The sequence below is a fragment of the Erpetoichthys calabaricus genome, chromosome 2 (genome assembly GCF_900747795.2).
Source record: "Erpetoichthys calabaricus chromosome 2, fErpCal1.3, whole genome shotgun sequence".
Lineage (NCBI taxonomy): Eukaryota > Metazoa > Chordata > Cladistia > Polypteriformes > Polypteridae > Erpetoichthys > Erpetoichthys calabaricus.
Genome location: NC_041395.2, coordinates 322,557,273 through 322,575,934, shown reverse-complemented (window position 1 = coordinate 322,575,934; position 18,662 = coordinate 322,557,273). Strand labels below are relative to the sequence as shown.

Here is an 18,662-nt window from a genome sequence, read left to right as displayed (position 1 = left end):
CTTTCTTTCTTGATGAAAGAAGAAGGTGCAAAGCATCTGCACAGATAAATGGGAAACAAGAAAAGATGTTCCCGTTGTGCCTGGAGCTGCAACTTCAAACAATGGAGCAAGTCAATCCCACACCGCTGCATTGTTGCATGGCCAATGTGTGTGCCATGATTGGAAGTCTGTAAGCACAATGATCTGTATTTTATTTACTTTTGCTTGTTCATGGCTGTTTGTTACATTTTGTTTGTGATATTTGTTCCATCTGTGTATCTTGGTCTTTGAGGCATGGTGGCACAGGGGTTAGTACACAGTTCAGATCTGATATTTGGCCTCAATAACTAGTTAAACACAGTTAGCAGACTTTTCCATAGCACCCAGGGACAATTAAAAGGCTGTTGCACCATTATAATCCACTCAAAACCAGTTTAGTTTATTCCTACCCATTGACTTCAATGTATTTTGCAGAGTTCCCCAAAGTTTGCAAACATTTCCGTGATTTCATTGAACTCAAGGAAAAGCAAATTTAGTGGAGTTCACTCATCACAGGTTAAGATCATTATCATGTTTCATGGTCAAATTTCAGTCGAGCTTAAGCTGTCAAACTGACAGCTTCATATTTTCCTCTGAAATACTCTGATGTAGAGCAGCTCATGTTAGACTCCATGAGATGGTGACTGCAAGGCTATCACCTCTTTCAGCAGTAAAGCAATCCTAAATTATCACCACAATGTTTGACAGTTGGCATGAGGTTTGTGTGATTCAGCTGTTTTATTTTTGCAAAAAATTGCATTTTGCATAACAACCAAACCTCTACACTTTTGTATGTTCCAAAGTACAGACAAACGTCTTGTGGCCTGTTCAGTAAAAGCCTCATTGACATACAGCAGGCTGTGTTTTTTTAGTTCTTTTTCCTTTGTCGTCCATGAAAACCACACTTCCTAAGGCATTTTTTTTAAAGGCAGAGTCATGAACTGTAAATATTTACCATGTTTGATGTTTTGATTTTTGATTTGATATACTGTACTATATTAATCCCTGAGGGGAAATTATCTTTTCGCATGACCTTTGGAGGTCACAGTTCAGTGTTCATAGTGGTCTCTGGATCCCTGGATATATGTGGTCTTTTGCTTCTTTGTAAATGTGGGTAGCATTGCAGTCTGAGTTTTGGGTAAATTTTGCATGGACATTTCCTGGAATAATTTGCAATCTTTTTGAATGTTCTTGCATTTGTAAATAATCCTTCTCATTGTGGAATACAAACTAAACTGTTACCCAAGAACAAATATTCAAACCAAAGTCTGTAAAATGTGTATTGTTAAACTATTTACATGATTGCTGTGTGGGTATCCATGTATGCATTGCATATATTTTTTTTAATTATTGTCCAGCAAGAACATTAATATTATGTTATCTTTGTGTAGGCCTCTTTATAAAGGTGAAATACCTCCTATAACGGTATCTTCAAAGCGAAAAATCATAATCGAGGATTTGTGACAGGAGTGAGGCCACAAAATGTTTAAACCTCTGAAAGAAAAAAAATCTTCAGAGTACAGCTTAAACTCTAATGTAACATTCATGATTCAAAATTAAGATTAAAAAAAAAAAAAGCTGTACATAGTAATGTTTGCATATGTCAAAATATTACGTCTTTTAGGTTATTGTCTTGCAACAGACATTTCTGTTTTTAATTAAAAAGGCACAGAAGGAAATGAGCCGTGAGCCCCCATGGTCAGCAAGGCAATGAGATCATTATTCCATTGTGCGTTGTGTTTCCTCTTACTGTGATCAAGCAAACTACTCTTAACCAAGCTGTACTTATCTTTCAGAGCATGAAGCCTCCGTGTCTTCATCCATCATAAATGGCGTATCTACTACCATTATCAAAGAGCAGGACAGGGGTAAGTTGTTGTTATGATTTTTGATATTAAATCCTGACTTATGGAAATTGATAAACTTACACTTGCAGGTTACAGAATGATCTGGAAAAGAGTGTTGCATTTGCTTACTCTGCTGAGTGGAGAGTAGATGACAATGTTACAATTTAGTTTCCAGAAAAAATCTTCAGAAGCTAAGGTTTTTATGTTTTCTAGTGTTCCATGGGATGGTATATTTTTTAAATGAACTGTTTCCTTTAGCAGAATTTTTTTTTTAAACTGGTTAGAGGAAAGTGGGTTTTAAGTAGAATGTGGTATATATATGGATGTGCATATCTATTATTGTTGTCCTCTGAAGCACTTCACACCATTAGACTCTTACAGGGTTTTAGAGTGAAGCGCAGTTACAAAACTATATTCCATCAACCGCAGATTTGAAAACTATCAGATACAAGAAGAAGCTGCTCTAGCTTTGGTGTGAGTGACAGACAAATGACTACAAGACAGGAACACAGAAGCCAGCTGCAGCACTCAGCATGTGAAGGGTACAGCAAAGCTATGAACAGTTTACCCTTGCTGAGAATAAATTAAAATGTTATCGAGGGTCACTTTCTCACATTTTATAATTCCATTAGTGGGAATGAGCAGAAATCATTGTGTGTTGTGGAACTTAACAAAAATACTTAATTGTGAGGTTGCTTTAGTTTTAATATGTACATACATAATTAAATTCAAGTTCAAGAAAAGCATAGAATGTATGATTTTCCCGGAATCAGCATTGGGGGTAGGGTTAGGTTATGGCAAGGTGTTTGCTGCTTGTTCTGTGAGTATCAGGAGGGGGTGCTCTGTTGTTTGCCAAATCTGTAACATTTTTTGTCTTTTTATATTTCTCTGGTATAATACTGATATTACAACATTCACCTATATCTTTCACATACAAAATATCCACAGAATTAGCATAAGGTCCTCATATCATACAGGCAAAGTTATCAGTGTGTGCATATCAGATCAACAATGACAATGGACAAAAAGGGACCAGGACTACCCATGAAATGCTAACCACTGGCCACACACTTGAAATCAAGCGCTTCAGTTGTATCACTGATAGCTGCATTGTAATTTACAAAAGAAGAATTGAATAGTCAGCTATGGGCTGGCCATTCTGCATCTGATGGCTACATTTTACATTGCATTTTTTTGAAGCCATATCTCATAAGAATACCTACTCTGTTACAGCAAGTTACCTTGACAGTGTGTGTTGACATATTTCAGAGTTTCATTAGGCTTTAGTTTTGAATAGGGCTAATGTGATAGGTGATTACCATGTCAGTTAAATATGGTGCCCTCCATAATGTTTGGGACACATACACATTTTTCCTTCATTTACCCCTCTGCTTTGCAGTTTAAAATTACAACTCAAACAATTCAGACATGATTAAAGTGTACATTACAGACTTGCATTTAAGGGTATTTGTGTACACTTCAGTCTCACTATGTAGAAATGACAACACTTTTTGTACATGGTTCCCCCATTTCAGGGAACCATAATTTGTGAGACATGGCAATGGTAGGTACATTAAAGTAGTGTTATTTAGTACTTTGTTTTGCATAGCCCTTGCATGAAATGACCACATTAAGTCTGCGATTTATAGACGTCACCAGGTGCTAAGGATCTTCTCTGGTGATGTTTGCCAAGCTTCTAATGCAGTCATCTTCATGTCCTGCTTGTTTTTGGGGCTTGTCCCCAAGACCTTTTTGCAGAACTCTGCAGGCTTGTTGAAGTCTATTTTCTCAAACTGTGATCTGGCCATCCTGTTTTTGTGGCTAACTATTGGTCTTGCAGTGTGGCCTCTGTACTTCTGTTCATGAAGTCTTCCACTAATAGTCGTGTCTGACACACACACACACACATCTGCCTGCTGAAGACTGTTTCTGATCTGTCAGACACGCATTTGGGACATTTTCTTTACCATCAAGAGGATTCTTTTGTCATCGACAGTGACACAGCTATTGTCCTCATGTTGAACAATGACAACTACAGACTCCAAAGGGTATTAACAAGCCAAGGTATATTGCTGCATTAATGAAGCAATTAAACCCAACAGAGTAATCACAAATTACCTGTGATGGAAATTGTTCCTTATAAATCAAGCAAAAATGTGGTTTTGTCCCAAACATAATGGGGGGCACTGTATATTACACTGATTTATATCTATCAATGTTGTGTGTAAAATGAAAAATATATAAAACCTGCTGCAATGTGCACATGTGATAAATTGATAAATTATTAATGTCCAAAATAGGAAACAGTTGAGTTTATAGTTGATTTGGGACACCAATCTTAAGACTGATGTACAGTATTTTGTGTGATAACTCCTAGAAATAAACAGTGACCAGTTCTTGCATGCGTATCTGTTATTCTGTAGGCAGGAGTTGTTGGATATAATATCAGACTGATAACAAGTATATCTTATTATTTTAAACACATATGCGGTTAGAATGTCATGCAGCAAATGAAAGAAACAGCAGATTAATCACATAAAAATTTGTAACACTTGTAAAAGTTTATCAGACTCATGCAAAATAATACTACAATAGATTAAATGGTTTACTAAGAAAAAGTTTTGCTGTCAATGCAAAATAGGGGACATCTGCTCACCCTAAGTAGGATGTTTATATACAGAAATTGTGGATATCTTTTGATTCCAAAGGAACACGTTGAATTACACACTTCATACAATTTGTTTTCTTAAAGCTTAATCTGACAGTTACTGAGGCCTGTTTCCACTTTTGGCAGTACATTAATTTAATCAAGTCATCTTTTCACAAATGATTTTGATGCTATTGTCTAGTTCATTGCCCTTACTCTTCATTTTCACCTCCTCACAAAAATAAGATAAGATGGAATAGCTGGAGCTTCAGCAAATGACCCTGCTCTATATTTACTGCAGAAACCAGAGACTGAAAGCAAGGAACAGTGTGTTCATTCTGCGTATGAATCAAGAAATTGTGTGCTCTGCTTCAATAAAAGCAGCATAATAAGAAAAAGAGGAGTTTTGTTAGGTTCACACTGAATACTTATTCAATCAACAGCCACAAGTATTTTATTAACAACTGTGCCTGGCAAGGAAAGCCACCAAGCAAAGGGACCAAAAGTGTTACAGTACCTTCAAACAGCTTTTTTAAAAAACAAAGCAGAATGGATGTTGTGGAATATAACTAAAGTGTGGGCACTAATGGCTAGATTCACATTTGTGTGCATAGATTTCCTAAAGTTCTCCAACGTTGTCAGTTAGTTTCCTATCAGCCCCTCTCCTTCTTAGTGCTTCTGTGCTCAACATTTATGGTCTGCTGTCGTGTGTGTTTCACTACATTCATGATATTGTTATTAAGCCTTTTTTAGAAAACCTATGATGATTGTGGCACTTTGACTGATCAGAAAGTAAGTGCAAAGCATGATTCTTTCTGAATCCAAGTAAAAATGACAGAGTTAATAAATATTCCATTAGTATCATTAGTGTGCACTCAGTTGAGACATGTGACATGCTAGTTATTTGCTCATACAGTGTAACAGGTTTGTATTTATATTTTTTTAAGGTAAAAGTTGTGTGATTTCCCTGACAGCACTTTGTGTTTCTGTGATGAGTGTCTGTGTTTGTTGTCTCTCCCCTAATCTGCTTTCTCTCCCTCTTTCTCTGTCTCCTTACCTGAGCCCTTTACCCCTGGGAATTCCACAGTACTTCCTCCCTTTGCACTCTACTCTTGCCACACTTTACCCTTTTTCTGTTTGCAGCGGCTGACTACCCTGCTCGTACACGATCTGTCTCTGCAGTAAAAATAACCCCAGTGAAGAGAGTGAAAAGTTCTCCTGCCCTAATGCTGGTGACAGGTACCCCTCTTCTAAGCCACTCACCCATCATGCCTTTACTTCATCACTAGTGGGACAGCTGTGTTAAACTAGTAGAAATATGGAAGGCGGCAGGAGTGTTGGGGCTGAAGTTGGGTTGCCTGCCTTTCTCTGAATATTTGAAAACTTTAGCATGCTTATCGGTGGTGGGGGGTGCATAGTACAATTTTCTTATCATTTTTTTCTTCTGTGTCTCATCTGCCTGTTTTAAAACTTTTTTTGTACTTTTCACATTTTCGTGTATCACTAGATACTTGCTTTGTGGGACTTGTGTCCCTGCAGAATCTGACATTTAAGGAGATTTTCAAGGTTCAGTGTAAGCTATATCTCACAGCTGAGTGATTCATTTTATTTATTTCACTCATGCAAACAAATCTGCAGGTAAATAACAGGAAGCTTAGTCACCTGTAGAAGAAATCCATTTGAATTTTGGAAGACTCAAAATAGCTTACATTTCAATATTGTTCTGAGACAGAAGCATTGAAAAGAATAAGCAATAAACAAATTTTGTTCACTGTCTTTTAATAACGTTGACTACGGGGCGGTTTTGAAGAACACACATTTATTTTGAGACTCCAGTAAACTGGGTCAATTAAAAAATGGTTTTTATGGTTTTTCTGACCTCCACAGACTATTGAACATTTGCAACACCATTCATTAAGGTTGCTGCTGATTTTTAAATGTTGGCTTAATAAAAGACAAAATTGACTATTTCTTGACGCGTGTACAAAATTAATTTAGTACTTAGGTATTTAAGTTAATACTAATTTATTTAACTCCCTTTTTCTGTGACTTTTTTGACTAATGATAGGTTCATTTAGATTTGTACATGAATCTGTTATTTACTTTTTTATTGCATGCTTTAATTCTTCTAAATGAATCATATTAATTTAGTTTGAGACTATTATGTAGCTTAATAAGGAAGCTTTATGTGGTTTGTTAATTTAAGATCATTTTTAGACAAAACTCAATAAAGTGAGATAATTATGAGTAAACTCTGCCAAAAATATAATATGGGAAAAGCTGCAATACCCTAGGAATATGCAGATCTTGAGGTGGATTTATTTTGTATGCATTTGGTGAAAAAGTATTAACCAGCTCTCCTGGATTGTCTCATCTATTCTTATTAAAACATTTTGTTGTGATTTTGATTTTAAGCTATTCTGTTCTTTTTGCATATGCATGCCTTTCTAGGACATCAGGAATGTTTCCAGATTAGCTAAAAGACTGGTCTAGCTGCAGAGCACCTCACATGGGTGCTTTTACTACAGAAATTCACTGAACTCTTAATGACAGAACTCGCTACTTATTCCATATGTTGAATTTCTTTCAATGCCATTCTGAAAGCTCTGTAGCTCCTTAACAGTATCCACCTATTTCTTTACTTTTATTTAGAAAGATATAGACAGTACTGTTTTGAATCATTAAAATTACATTTTGTGATTATTGCTCACTGAGGGTTTTGTTTTTCATTAAATTTGTTAAAGGTCAGAATTAGACTAATTTACTTTAAAGAGACAGACCATTGTTTTAAAAGATAAAATGAAAAATGCAGTTCATGGGTTTGTTTCTCTTAAACATACATCAATATTGTAATCAATAAAAATACAATCAAATTTATTGTTTGCCATGATTGACTGCATTTGTTGTAGTTTATTGTTGTTCAGAATTGGATTATTTTACTTTAAAAAGACATACTATTGGTTTTGAGGATAAAAAGAAAACTGCAATTCAAACTTAGCTTTGATTAATAGTATTGTCCTTGTCAGAAACAAGACAAGGATCTATTATGCCAGGCATCACAAAAATGCAGAAGTTCCTGGAATGTCACAACAGCTGCAGGTGTTCATCCAGTACAATTTCTGAAAACTTCATTACTTGAAATGATTTCTTGCAGTCAGTACAACTTCCTGCTTCCATTTGTCAGAGAAATTGCTAATTGTAGAAATTATTGCTACAGTTGCCACTTTTTTTAAAGTAGAGCCTCTTGTTCAATTGCATTCTCTTTTTGGTCACATGGATTCATTTTCTTAACTCATTAATATGAGCTGCAAATAGCCAATGTAGCATAAAATGAAGAGGTTTACTTGGTCCTTTTTGTCTTTACTTGCTCAACAAATACAAAGTGTTGCACATTGATTAGCACATGCAAGTAAGAATTTCACTGCACTCTATACGCTAGTATTTCTAGTTTATAAATCATAGCAATAATGACCCATGCTTCTCATAAGTTGATTCTTTATGTACAGTATTTAGGAAGAGAAGACATTAAGTTATTAAGTGGTACTAAATATTTCTGGTTTATAAAACATTTTCTCTGAAATATAAAATATATATAGGAAGGAGCGTCTGAAGCAAAAATGGGAGCAGAAAGGATTGTATAAAAAGAAATGGCAATAGATTAAGATCATAACATAATAGTCACAAACCATCTGGTTAATCCAGTTCAGGTGTATGGAACACTGGGAACAAGGCAGAAAATAGCCCTGGACAGGATGCCAAGCCATTTTAGTTACCCGCTTACGCACATAACCATAATCACACAGGGGCCAGTTAAAAGTGTCAACCTAACCAAAACCTCTTTGGTGATGTAGTCGGAAACCCAGCATACTCAGAGGAAAATTCATGCAGTCATAAACTCCACACAAACAATGACCAAGCACTACGTTCGGACTTGGAATGCAGGATCCGTGAAGCAGCCAAACTGAAAACTGAGTTACTGTACTGCCCATGAACAAATATTGAAAAGTAAAATCTGTTATATGGTGTTTATCACTTAAAGTAAGATATACTTAATTTTAGGACATGGTGAGGAAAAGATCCTTATTAGTTATGTTCTGATATGTAAAATCCTTAGAATTAAAAAAGGACGTACTTATCTTTTATATCAATATATGTCATAAATATAAAACCTGAAAGATAAAATAATAATTACTAATCTTGGGGACTGTTACTCTGATTTTTTTTTAATCATCCCTTGTCTTTATGTGTTCATTTGTTTGTGTGTGTAAAATTACATTTGTGGCAATATTTAATGTGTACTTTAACTTAAGTCCAGACCATTCTGTTCTATATGATTTTCCATGTTTATTGAAATGTTTCTTTAAAAAGTTTAAGTTAAAACAGGTGAAATACTATTCACATGTTGGAAGTCAAGGCAACAGCCCATTCAGTTCTTCCCACCATGCCTGCTCCCATTACCTAACACAGAAGAGCTTTTAAATTCAGCAAGTGCACTTGATGGTTCTGACAAGGATGTAGTAATGGGTGCAGCACAGACAGTGAAGGCCTCAAATTTGGAACAGTCATATGCTGTGTTGCCTCATTGCTCTTTTTCATAACCCCCATCATATAATCATACCATCATGTGCTTTAGATGATGGGTGCCTAGTGCTTATGAGTAAAAATGCCATTCTGAGCAGATTATGGTTGCAGAATTTGCAGGCACAAGTGGATTGGAGAAGGGTATAACATGGAGATATTAGCAAGGGGTTGTTTTCAAAGTTAATTTTTAGGGTAGATGTGTTCATATGGATAGCAATAAATGATGTAATTCTTTAGACAATTATGTAGTATAGGCTCAAGTATACAGTGCCGAGAACATAACATTAGGGCAATAAATCCAGCCACTCGTGCCCATGTGTTCCCATGATTTGGGTGTCTTCAAGTGTCATGGAGCTATACCAGTGACAGTTGCACTAGTGGGCAGTGCCCGTGCTGTATTTAGCTCTTTTTGTAGCATTTATCCTGTAAGATAGGTTTGTTCACATTTTTGAATGATAGTCTACAGTGTGACTACTTGGCACTTTGTTTTTTACCTAAACATACATGTATAGTCGACCACATGAGAAATACAGTACCAGAAAATAGTTTGGTCCTATGTGACCCTGAGTTATTCCCCCAACATACATGTACACCCCTTGGAAAAAGAGGCCTCTCAACTTTTATATCGCATGTAAGGTATATTGGATGTTGTAATAAAATTGGTATGAAAATCAGTTTATAAAATCAAATCCAAGTAAATGAATGGTTAGAGACAAGTTAAATTGATTTATAGTTATATTCATTATTAGAAGTGCTATATATAGTTGGAATGATTTGATTAGAATAATCAAAGTACATCTACTGATATTAACATTGCTTTGAGAAGCTGTGCCTAATGAAAGGTGCTATATAAAATCTAGATGATTGTGAGATCATTTTCTGATTATTTAGCATTGGGATAGTAACCACAAAAAGGCTCTTCAAAAAATAACCGCTAATAAGTTGTCTTCTGCTGTTTATATAAAGATAACATTTACAAGTTAGGTGTAATAATGAAGTTAAGATTGCTAGAATTGCCCTCAATTGTAAATTGAATATGTTTAGGGTGATAGTCACAATGAAAATATGCTACACTAGATGAAGAATGCATCATCATCTACAATTAATTTGAACAGTTTTCTAAAGAGACTTAAGTATACTTGTGTAAGTTATGCTGTTGCTTTGTTTTCACCAAGAAGCTACTGAGTGCCCAGTGAGAGGCCTGCCAGTGCCTCCCTTCTTCTCACCAAAGGCCTTGAGATAATGACTTTGTATTCTGTGTGGAATTGTATGTGTGCATTCTGGTTAATTCAGATCCTGTTTAACTAAGAAATGTGATCTAATGGGCTTTTATTAGAGGAGTCGGCCTTCAATCTCAAGCTTGAGCAAAGCAAGTGCCCATAATCCTAACCTGATTGCTCTCATCTCTTACTTGCTCTGCACATCCTTGTGGATGATGCAGTCTCACTTGCTCTGCTTTATGCCAGCATATGCCATGTGTAATATCTGTGTTTTTACTGTGAGTGTAATCTCATAGATGTCCCCTTTGTTTTCCCTTGTCCTTGGTCAGGCACAGATCCTTCTAAAGTTTGTGCAGGCAAAGGGACTGTGACTCTGCACACATCTAGCACTCACAGTAATCTGGCAGCCTGCACTCTGGAGCCCACGGACGTTGAGCAAGAAACACAGGGTAAGTGCCTATTTCATTCTCTTTGTGCTCTGCATATTATTTAAGTAGTTTCATGTTGCTTACTGTTGTGTTCTATTGGAGGAAATAAGCAAAGCACCTAGTCACACAAAGAACAGAAAACAGTATAATAAATGCTGTTGAGTCCAACTGTGCACGTTATACTGTTTTCTCTTGGATTGGCACTTATGAGTGTGGAATAAGCCTCCTGAGCTTATTGACTGGTCAACAACCTAGCACTCCTCCTGGTTAATAAAGTGGCAGCATGCCTTGCACCCTAGCTTGGCTCAAAAAACATAGATTAAATCCCATATCCCATCCATCATTTTGTAGAAGCCTTAATTGCTGTTTTGCCTTGCCCCTAATGAAAGATGCCAGGGAACAATTGCTTTCCACATCGTTGTCAAAGAGAGCCTTGTTGTGTTTCCAAAGGTCAGAGATTACAAGGGCATCTTGTGTCACTCTGGTTTCCATGGTAACTGTCCAGCCTCTCACATAGGGCACAGACAGCTGATTTGTTTTCACTCTCTGAGTTGTATTTTCTTATTCTTCTTTGATTTATGCTGCCCTGCCTGCCCACTTTGGGGGAAACCTTCAGATACAGAAGCCCTGGACAGTGACGTAGATAGGGACCACTTTGTACAAGTGCAGCTTAGTGATCACAAAGTTCCATTTTGTACTCTCTTGTTCTTAACTCGTTGTTACAGATGCCTGGAAGACTGCTTGCTGTGATGCAAATGGAGACAGCACCACCTCATCACTGGCAGCTAAGGGATTCAGGAGCGTTCGACCTAACCTTCAGTCACAGGTAAGAGTTTGAAAGTGGGATGAGGAACAGCTATGGGAGAAAACTTCAAAAATGCTTTAATGTTTCAAATTATCTATCTGTTCTACTGCTGCTGTGTTTCACTGGTTTTGTTCCCTGGAACAGCTCTTGGTCCATTCATTCTGGAATCACTTAGAGGGAACTGAGCACAGAGTAGTACAAATTTAATTTCAAAATAAATATATTACAGTAGAGGTACAGACCTGTCACCAAAATATTAGGTAGGCAAGCAATAGTATCTGTGATTAATAAGTACCTGTTGCTTTTTAATACTGTATGATGCTATGAAGATTTCAGTAGCAGCTATAAATACAAGGAATCTCCAACTATCTTGACTTACTTGGCTTGCGACAGTTTGAGCATGTGTGTACAGTATATAAAAGAAGTTAAGTATGTTTTGTTTCAATTTTAAAACAGATAATTTCATCACACTAAATAGGTCAATGAGAGATGTGGCTAAAGAAACAGAATTCTTTTATAGTATTATCCCCTTGGGATTAATAAAGTATCTATCTATCTATCTATCTATCTATCTATCTATCTATCTATCTATCTATCTATCTATCTATCTATCTATCTATCTATCTATCTATCTATCTATCTATCTATCTATCTATCTATCTAGAAAAGATAGAGGCGGACAGAAAACATGCGGGAAATGAGAGACGCATGCAAACAGAAAAGATGTAGAGAGAATGATGTTAGTAGTACACCCTAAAAATTCTTAGTCACACAGACTAAGAGTGGCAGACTAAGACTCATACAGATTGCTTTTGCTCAAGACGATAAGCACATGAAATGACATTCATTGAACGATTTGGGTTAACTGCTGTACTTCTGTGCCTCACATGATAGAAAAGCCTGGACACACATATGGGCAGGTGAAAGTATCTACATCAGGCTTCTCTGTATAGTCTTGTAGAAGGCAAAGATGCCCACAGTCTCATAAACAACAGATGCTTAAGAGGCTAAAAACACAAAAGAAAAATAGAAATAGAAAAACGCTATTTATTTAATTTAAGGTTACTTGGTAGCTATTACTTAACACTTTTCAATCAAATACATTCCTTGCAGCAAATGTTTCCAACTAGAGAGCATATAACATTATTAAATAACATTCATAAATATTGCACAGTTAACACTGAGTAACAAAGCCATTAACAAACAGTAGGACTCATTAGCTATGATAATAGGAAGCTCACAGATGTGACAGCAAAGGGGTGATTGACAAATAAGGATTTGAGACTTCTTGATAAAGTGTTTAGACATGCTGACGTTTCTATTTTCCTTTTCCTAATTGAAGAACTAGATACCTGTGCTGGGTGTACCTAGGAGCTGTGGTCTGGAATGGCAGTGACACCTGGAGGAAATAGTACAGATTTAGGAGGATGACCCCAAAGGTTCCAGTGGGCAATTCTGGTTTTAAACGTGTTTCTTAGCTGCAGCTTAAAAGGTCCCTTCAGACAAACCTCCAGTGTGTGTAGTGTATGAAGGACTAGGAGATCTCTCTTCTTTACACTAGTGCTCAACCAGTGAGAGGAACAGATGGTCCATGTATCTGAGAGAGAGGCATGGAATGTAATAACACAGTATTTGTGTATTCTTTGTGGTATATAAAGTAAATCCTCCAGATGTCCCATGTCCTGCATGTGTAATTGTGTATTATTTATGATAGGTACTGTAAGTCTTGCAGGTGCCCCCCATATCAGAGGGGTTTTCAAGACCCATTTATGAAGGCCCAGAGAAACAGGAGAGTATTGTTTCCTGTATATGTACCTCTCTGTTATTTACTTCTGTTAAATAAGCTTCTGTTAATTCTTTGGCTTAATTGATGTTATTTCTGGATTTACGGACAGCCTACTATCCTCCACAGTAATCAACGTCAGAAAAATAGCTATACAGAAAGCATCATGAAATATTCACACCATTTACATAAAATAATAAACTTAACATTCCAGATACTTCCTAGCTATCAAATGACATACTCTAGATAGATGACAGTAATCATTACTAGTTCACTACCCTAACACAGCCATGTTAAGGAAGTCAGACAGTAGGCACAAGCCATTATTTCTTTTAATTGTTTTCAGCTTTTGATGTACAGAAGAGTGTTAAACTTTACATTTTCAGTTGTTTACTGTATTTGCTGTGTATTCTCTACTAAATGGTTACTTTTACTTTAACTTTAGTTAAAGTAAAACCTCATAAAACCTTCCTTTTTATGATGAGCCTCATTCTCTAACATCTATTATGCATTTTAAGTTTTTAGATAGTTTTCTTTTGTTCCCTGTGATTAACAATATCCATTTCCAGCTTCAATTTTTTGATGTTTTTGTTTTCTTCTCTCCTTATTATATTGTTTTATTGTTTATTTGGTAAGAAATTCCCCCAGTCTCCACCTAGCTTGGCATGCCAAACTTTGACTAACCAAAGTCCATCCTTCCTTTCCCTCGCTCCAGGCACAGACGGTTTGTACATGAGCTACCCCAAACCGTATGTGCCTGCAGCAACACCTGGTTTTTGCAGTGGGCAGCTATTGTCACAAAGCCCCAGTCTAGGTGAAAGGGCTTTTCAACAACACACAGGTGTGCAGGCTTTGTCCATGAACAGTGCTAGTGCTGCTACCAGATACCCCGTGCACGCTAAGCAACAGGAGACATTGGTGACTGTAGCACCTCTGACCGCTGACACCTCCAGTCTAGAGGATAGCATTAAGAAGAAGGTCAGCAGCCTGTATGTAGCTTGTTTGTCTAACAGCACTTGCTCACCTGAAGTAGTGGAAGCTTCCAAAACCCCAGCACGTATGGACACAGAAGACACCCAAAGTGCACCCCCTCCTATTCCCCCCAGACCTTTCTTAGCAAAGGAGCCCCATATAATGTGGCAGCCACAGGAGTCTTTGAAGATGTGCATGCCAGCTCCAGCAATCCCAGTCAGTGAAGCCCTGATGGAGCAGCAGTGCCTTAAATCGAGCCAACAGCCTGGCATGGATCCCAGTGGGCAGGAGAAGAAGAGTGGCAGGGTACTGGACTTTCTTAACTTGATTAAAATCATGTATTGTTTATGATTAACAATCCAATCTCAATTTGTAGCTTTTTAATTTTAATATTTCACTTTCTATCTTTTTGTAATCTGAAGGTGTGTAGTAGTGGACACTATAAACCAACTATTCAACTTAACAAAGTGGTTTTCTGTATTATGTATTTTATTGTTGGGCTTTCCAAAAATAAGGAATGCGTGGATGAAGAAAGCTGATCGCTGATGAACAAAAAGCATAGAAACAGCACCCTCTGGTAACCAAAATCTCCATAGGTCAAAGACTAACCCGGTATTAGCTAAGTCTGCAGGATTGCCCCTGTCTGTTTTCTGTTATACTAGAAACTTAAGCAAAATTGTACACTTACCACATTTTTTTAGCAAGGACATAAAGCAGATTCTATAAGATTATGTTGAAAAACTGGAGAAGCAAAAGTCAGAATTTTAATGGTGGGGTCCTACAGTACTATGCTGAAAGAAGGTGTTGGCTCTCAGACAACTGTTGATGAAAAAAACTCTTTTAAAAAAAGCTTGATTTCACACCTTTCTTTAAAATTTCATTCTTTCTTCCTCTCTTTTAATTTACTTACACTACTTATTAGGTGGTCTCAGAGAGATCATTGCCTCTATGTGGTTTGTGTTTTACCATACTCTGGCACTGGTAAATGTTAGATGTACTGGTGTAACTAAACCCTTGTTTCCACAGGATGGCTTGGTTTCTGCTGTTCAGCCTGGTGTCATAGTGGTCCCGCTGGATCAGGCTGAGTTTCCTTCAATACACAAATGCAACCTGGACAGCCCTCCACCATCACTACCTTCTCCTCCTCCTCTCATGCCCGCTGACACACCTCTGACCCTCCCGACACTTGATGATTTCATTCCTCCCCGCCTTCAAAGGTCCCCAGCTCCCAGCTCACCCATTATCAGTACTTCGGCATCCCCTGTTAACCTGTCACCTGTCCATTCCGCTGAGCCCATAGAGGCTGCTCAGGAGATCTCAGAATCTGCGGACGCAGCAGCTGATGGAGTTTCTACGCCTACAGTAAGACAAGTGCTTCCACAGAAGCATGCCTGCCACTTCTCCTGCCTCCACATTTTCTGCTTTACTGTGACTATCAAAGCCTGTCTGATACTTTCGCAAATGTTTAAATAAGTAAACCAATGAAGCTGTTTGGGCTGACATAGCATGATGCATGCAGAGAGTTACCAGCACTGTTTCTCTCCTTCTAGCCTGCTTCAGAGGCCTGAGATTTTCCTGCCATCTTTCACTTTCTGCTTCCTATTCTAGAAGAGATGAGTCTCGCCGAACAACAATAATCTGCTACAGAATTAAAATTTTTTGCAAAAACTGTTCTTTAATGGCAAGGGTTTCAAACCAAAAATGGCAAGCACAGGTCATTTTGTTATCTTTTGTTCATTTACATGTTCTCAGATGACTGCTTGCCAGTCTCTTTTGGCAGCAGCTAGTTTTTTTTTTTTTGTAACAGCTTTGGTACCAGGACACCAATTCCCCGTACCAGCTTGCCATGCTCAAACTAAATTTACTTTCTTCAGCTGTTGTCATTCGATTTCAGTGGTACCCGCTGAGACCAAGATCCCGGCACTGCTGGTGGATGTGTGTTGAGCTGACTAGCATTTGTGAAGAATCATCTATAGAGACTATTGTCAGATTTTGTTTTCCTTCTGCTTTTATATATTAACATGATTTGGGAAATTGTGATTAAGTGCGCTCTGTAGTGGGACCTGCTTTTCAGGGAAAGAAGCTTCTGTAAGTTCTGCATATCCCTAATTTTTCTCTTAACTGAGGCAAAGTTAACACAGAGAAAGGTCTGATTATTATCAAAGTACAGTAGAGCTGAATCTTTATTCAATATACAACATCTCAAGATTCTTTACAAAACAAATAGTGATATTGAAAATGAATTTATCATTAATTTATTTTCAATGCATTCTTAGAGTTCCTTTACTACCATAACATAACATTTTCAAAAAATGCTAAATTTCATTTACAGTCCATCCTGCCAACAAGAAGAGCAAGACATGAACAAACCCAGTTACCCTTCACACTATCGTAATCCATCAGAAGATTCACTTTCACAAACACCTACACTTCCACTCACACAGGATCAATTTAGAATCACCAGTTTACTTAAACTGTACATCTTTCAGGATGTGGGAAGAAAATCTCTGTGCACATAATGACAGGCATTCAGAATCCAAATCACATTCAGTTCAATTCATTTTTGCAAAGCGCTATTCATGGAGTACAGGCTCAGAACACTTATTTACACAGCTATAATGTACTGTACTAGCAGCAGATTATTAAACCATGCAGCATTTGCAGAGTTAAAAACAGTCAATCAGAATGTATTGAAATAACTAATAAAAGAAAAAAACATAGCAGTATAAAGTTCATTAGTGTTGCACCTGATAGTGGACAAAGGAGAAATAAAAACTCCAGTCAACAGCATTCCTGGAGAAATTAAACCTCTCTGTGTCACCTATAACCAACAGTTATGAAAACCAAGGTCATATAGCCAGCCACCCCTCCTGGGCATTCTACAGTATCACAAGCATGTGCTAAAGTCTGTTAAGGAGATTAAATGAATTTTATCACTGAATCCCAAGGCTACAAATATCTACAAAGAAGAAGAACAGAATGGAGAAGGGTCAGTAACAGTATAATATAATAATAGTCAAACTTTAATTACTCAACAAAAGATTTAATAAACAGATTGCGTTTAAGGTTACAGTGGTTTGCAAGTAGTGAATGCTTAATCGACTAAATACTTTGGTTTTAGGCTTGGTATGTATCATATCAGGGTGCCTCTTTGTGGATTAATTAGCAGTGTAATCAGATACACATACACAAGTGTATTACTATGTTCATTTATGCATTTACATAGCAAATACCTTGCAAAGCTGACTTTGAAGATATATGGAAACTGTTCTACTGTACCATAAATTACTGCACACTTGTGTTCACTGTGGTCAGATACCAAGTCTGAAAACATAATTCACACCTCTCACTCATAATATGACACTGAGAAGAATCTTAATCTGCTAGTGTTTAAATTGTAGAAATATGGAAATCATTTTTAAGTCACATTTGGTAAAAGCAATACTCTATTCTATATGTGCACTTTTTTGTGAGGTATATTTTCCTCATGCACATTTCAATATCTAGAGCTTTCTCAATATACTTCTCCAATTTTGTTATTTTTGTTTTCCTTACATATTGTATGTATAGTAACACCCTGATAGATATTAAAAAATATAAATTAGATATAAATGAGCAGTGCATTGGAAGGTCAAATATTTAAATCATGATGGTTTAGAAAAGATGAAATACTCTAAAAGGTTGAAATTTTCGATTTGTTTTACATGCGTTCTCACTCTTATGACACAGGCGTTGTGACGTGGTGGTTATGGCTTTGGATTTCTTAACCGTGAGGTTATGGGTTCACATACCACTGCTGACATTGTGTGACCAAACACAAGTCACTTCACCTGCCTGTGCTCCAACTGGAAAAAACTAAAGAAATGGAACAGGTTTTTACATTAAATATTTTAAGTCAACTCAGGTAAAGGCATTAGCCAAGTAATAAATAATAATAAAATAATCACTGAGAGACTACTCTAATAATGTGATTCAAATCTTTTTGTCTTTAGATGTGCACATGCTAATTTCCTCCCAAATGAAAGCTATTGTTGCAATTATCAAACTGTAAAATAAGCTGTAAAAAATTGATAGCCATCCATGCTTCAGGTAACAGAGGTTTGAAAAACATATTTTAAGCCTTTTTCATTTCTTGATGAAACATCTTTGTGTTTTGTTTTTTTTTTGTCAGGCCAAGATACGTTTTTGACAGTAATGCATACAATTTAAGATGGAAATGATTGAGTAATATATTTGTTATTTGAAGACTTTTTTTGTCATGGTTTTGTTGTTATGCTTTGTAAGTTATGTATACTGTAATGTTTTGGCCAGATTGTTTTGTACATATATTCTTATAAAGTATACTCTTCAGTTATCACAGA

The 18,662-nt window shown here is 36.8% G+C and overlaps 1 protein-coding gene across 9 annotated transcripts in view; it reads left to right on the top strand.

The window, feature by feature from the left end:
- LOC114647307 (sorbin and SH3 domain-containing protein 1) overlaps positions 1 to 18,662 on the top strand; it is a 155,943-nt gene that overhangs the window by 26,633 nt on the left and 110,648 nt on the right. For 5 of the 9 annotated variants that reach the window (XM_051923353.1, XM_051923354.1, XM_051923352.1 and 2 more), the window contains exons 3-9: positions 1,815 to 1,886; positions 5,656 to 5,751; positions 10,643 to 10,762; positions 11,358 to 11,386; positions 11,469 to 11,567; positions 13,966 to 14,607; positions 15,328 to 15,663. In XM_051923353.1, coding sequence (XP_051779313.1) covers positions 1,815 to 1,886; positions 5,656 to 5,751; positions 10,643 to 10,762; positions 11,358 to 11,386; positions 11,469 to 11,567; positions 13,966 to 14,607; positions 15,328 to 15,663 — 1,394 coding nt within the window. Of the gene's footprint in view, positions 1 to 1,814; positions 1,887 to 5,655; positions 5,752 to 10,642; positions 10,763 to 11,357; positions 11,387 to 11,466; positions 11,568 to 13,965; positions 14,608 to 15,327; positions 15,664 to 18,662 lie in introns of all 9 variants that reach the window. The other 4 variants (XM_051923346.1, XM_051923347.1, XM_051923348.1 and 1 more) reach the window with 4 other exon arrangements.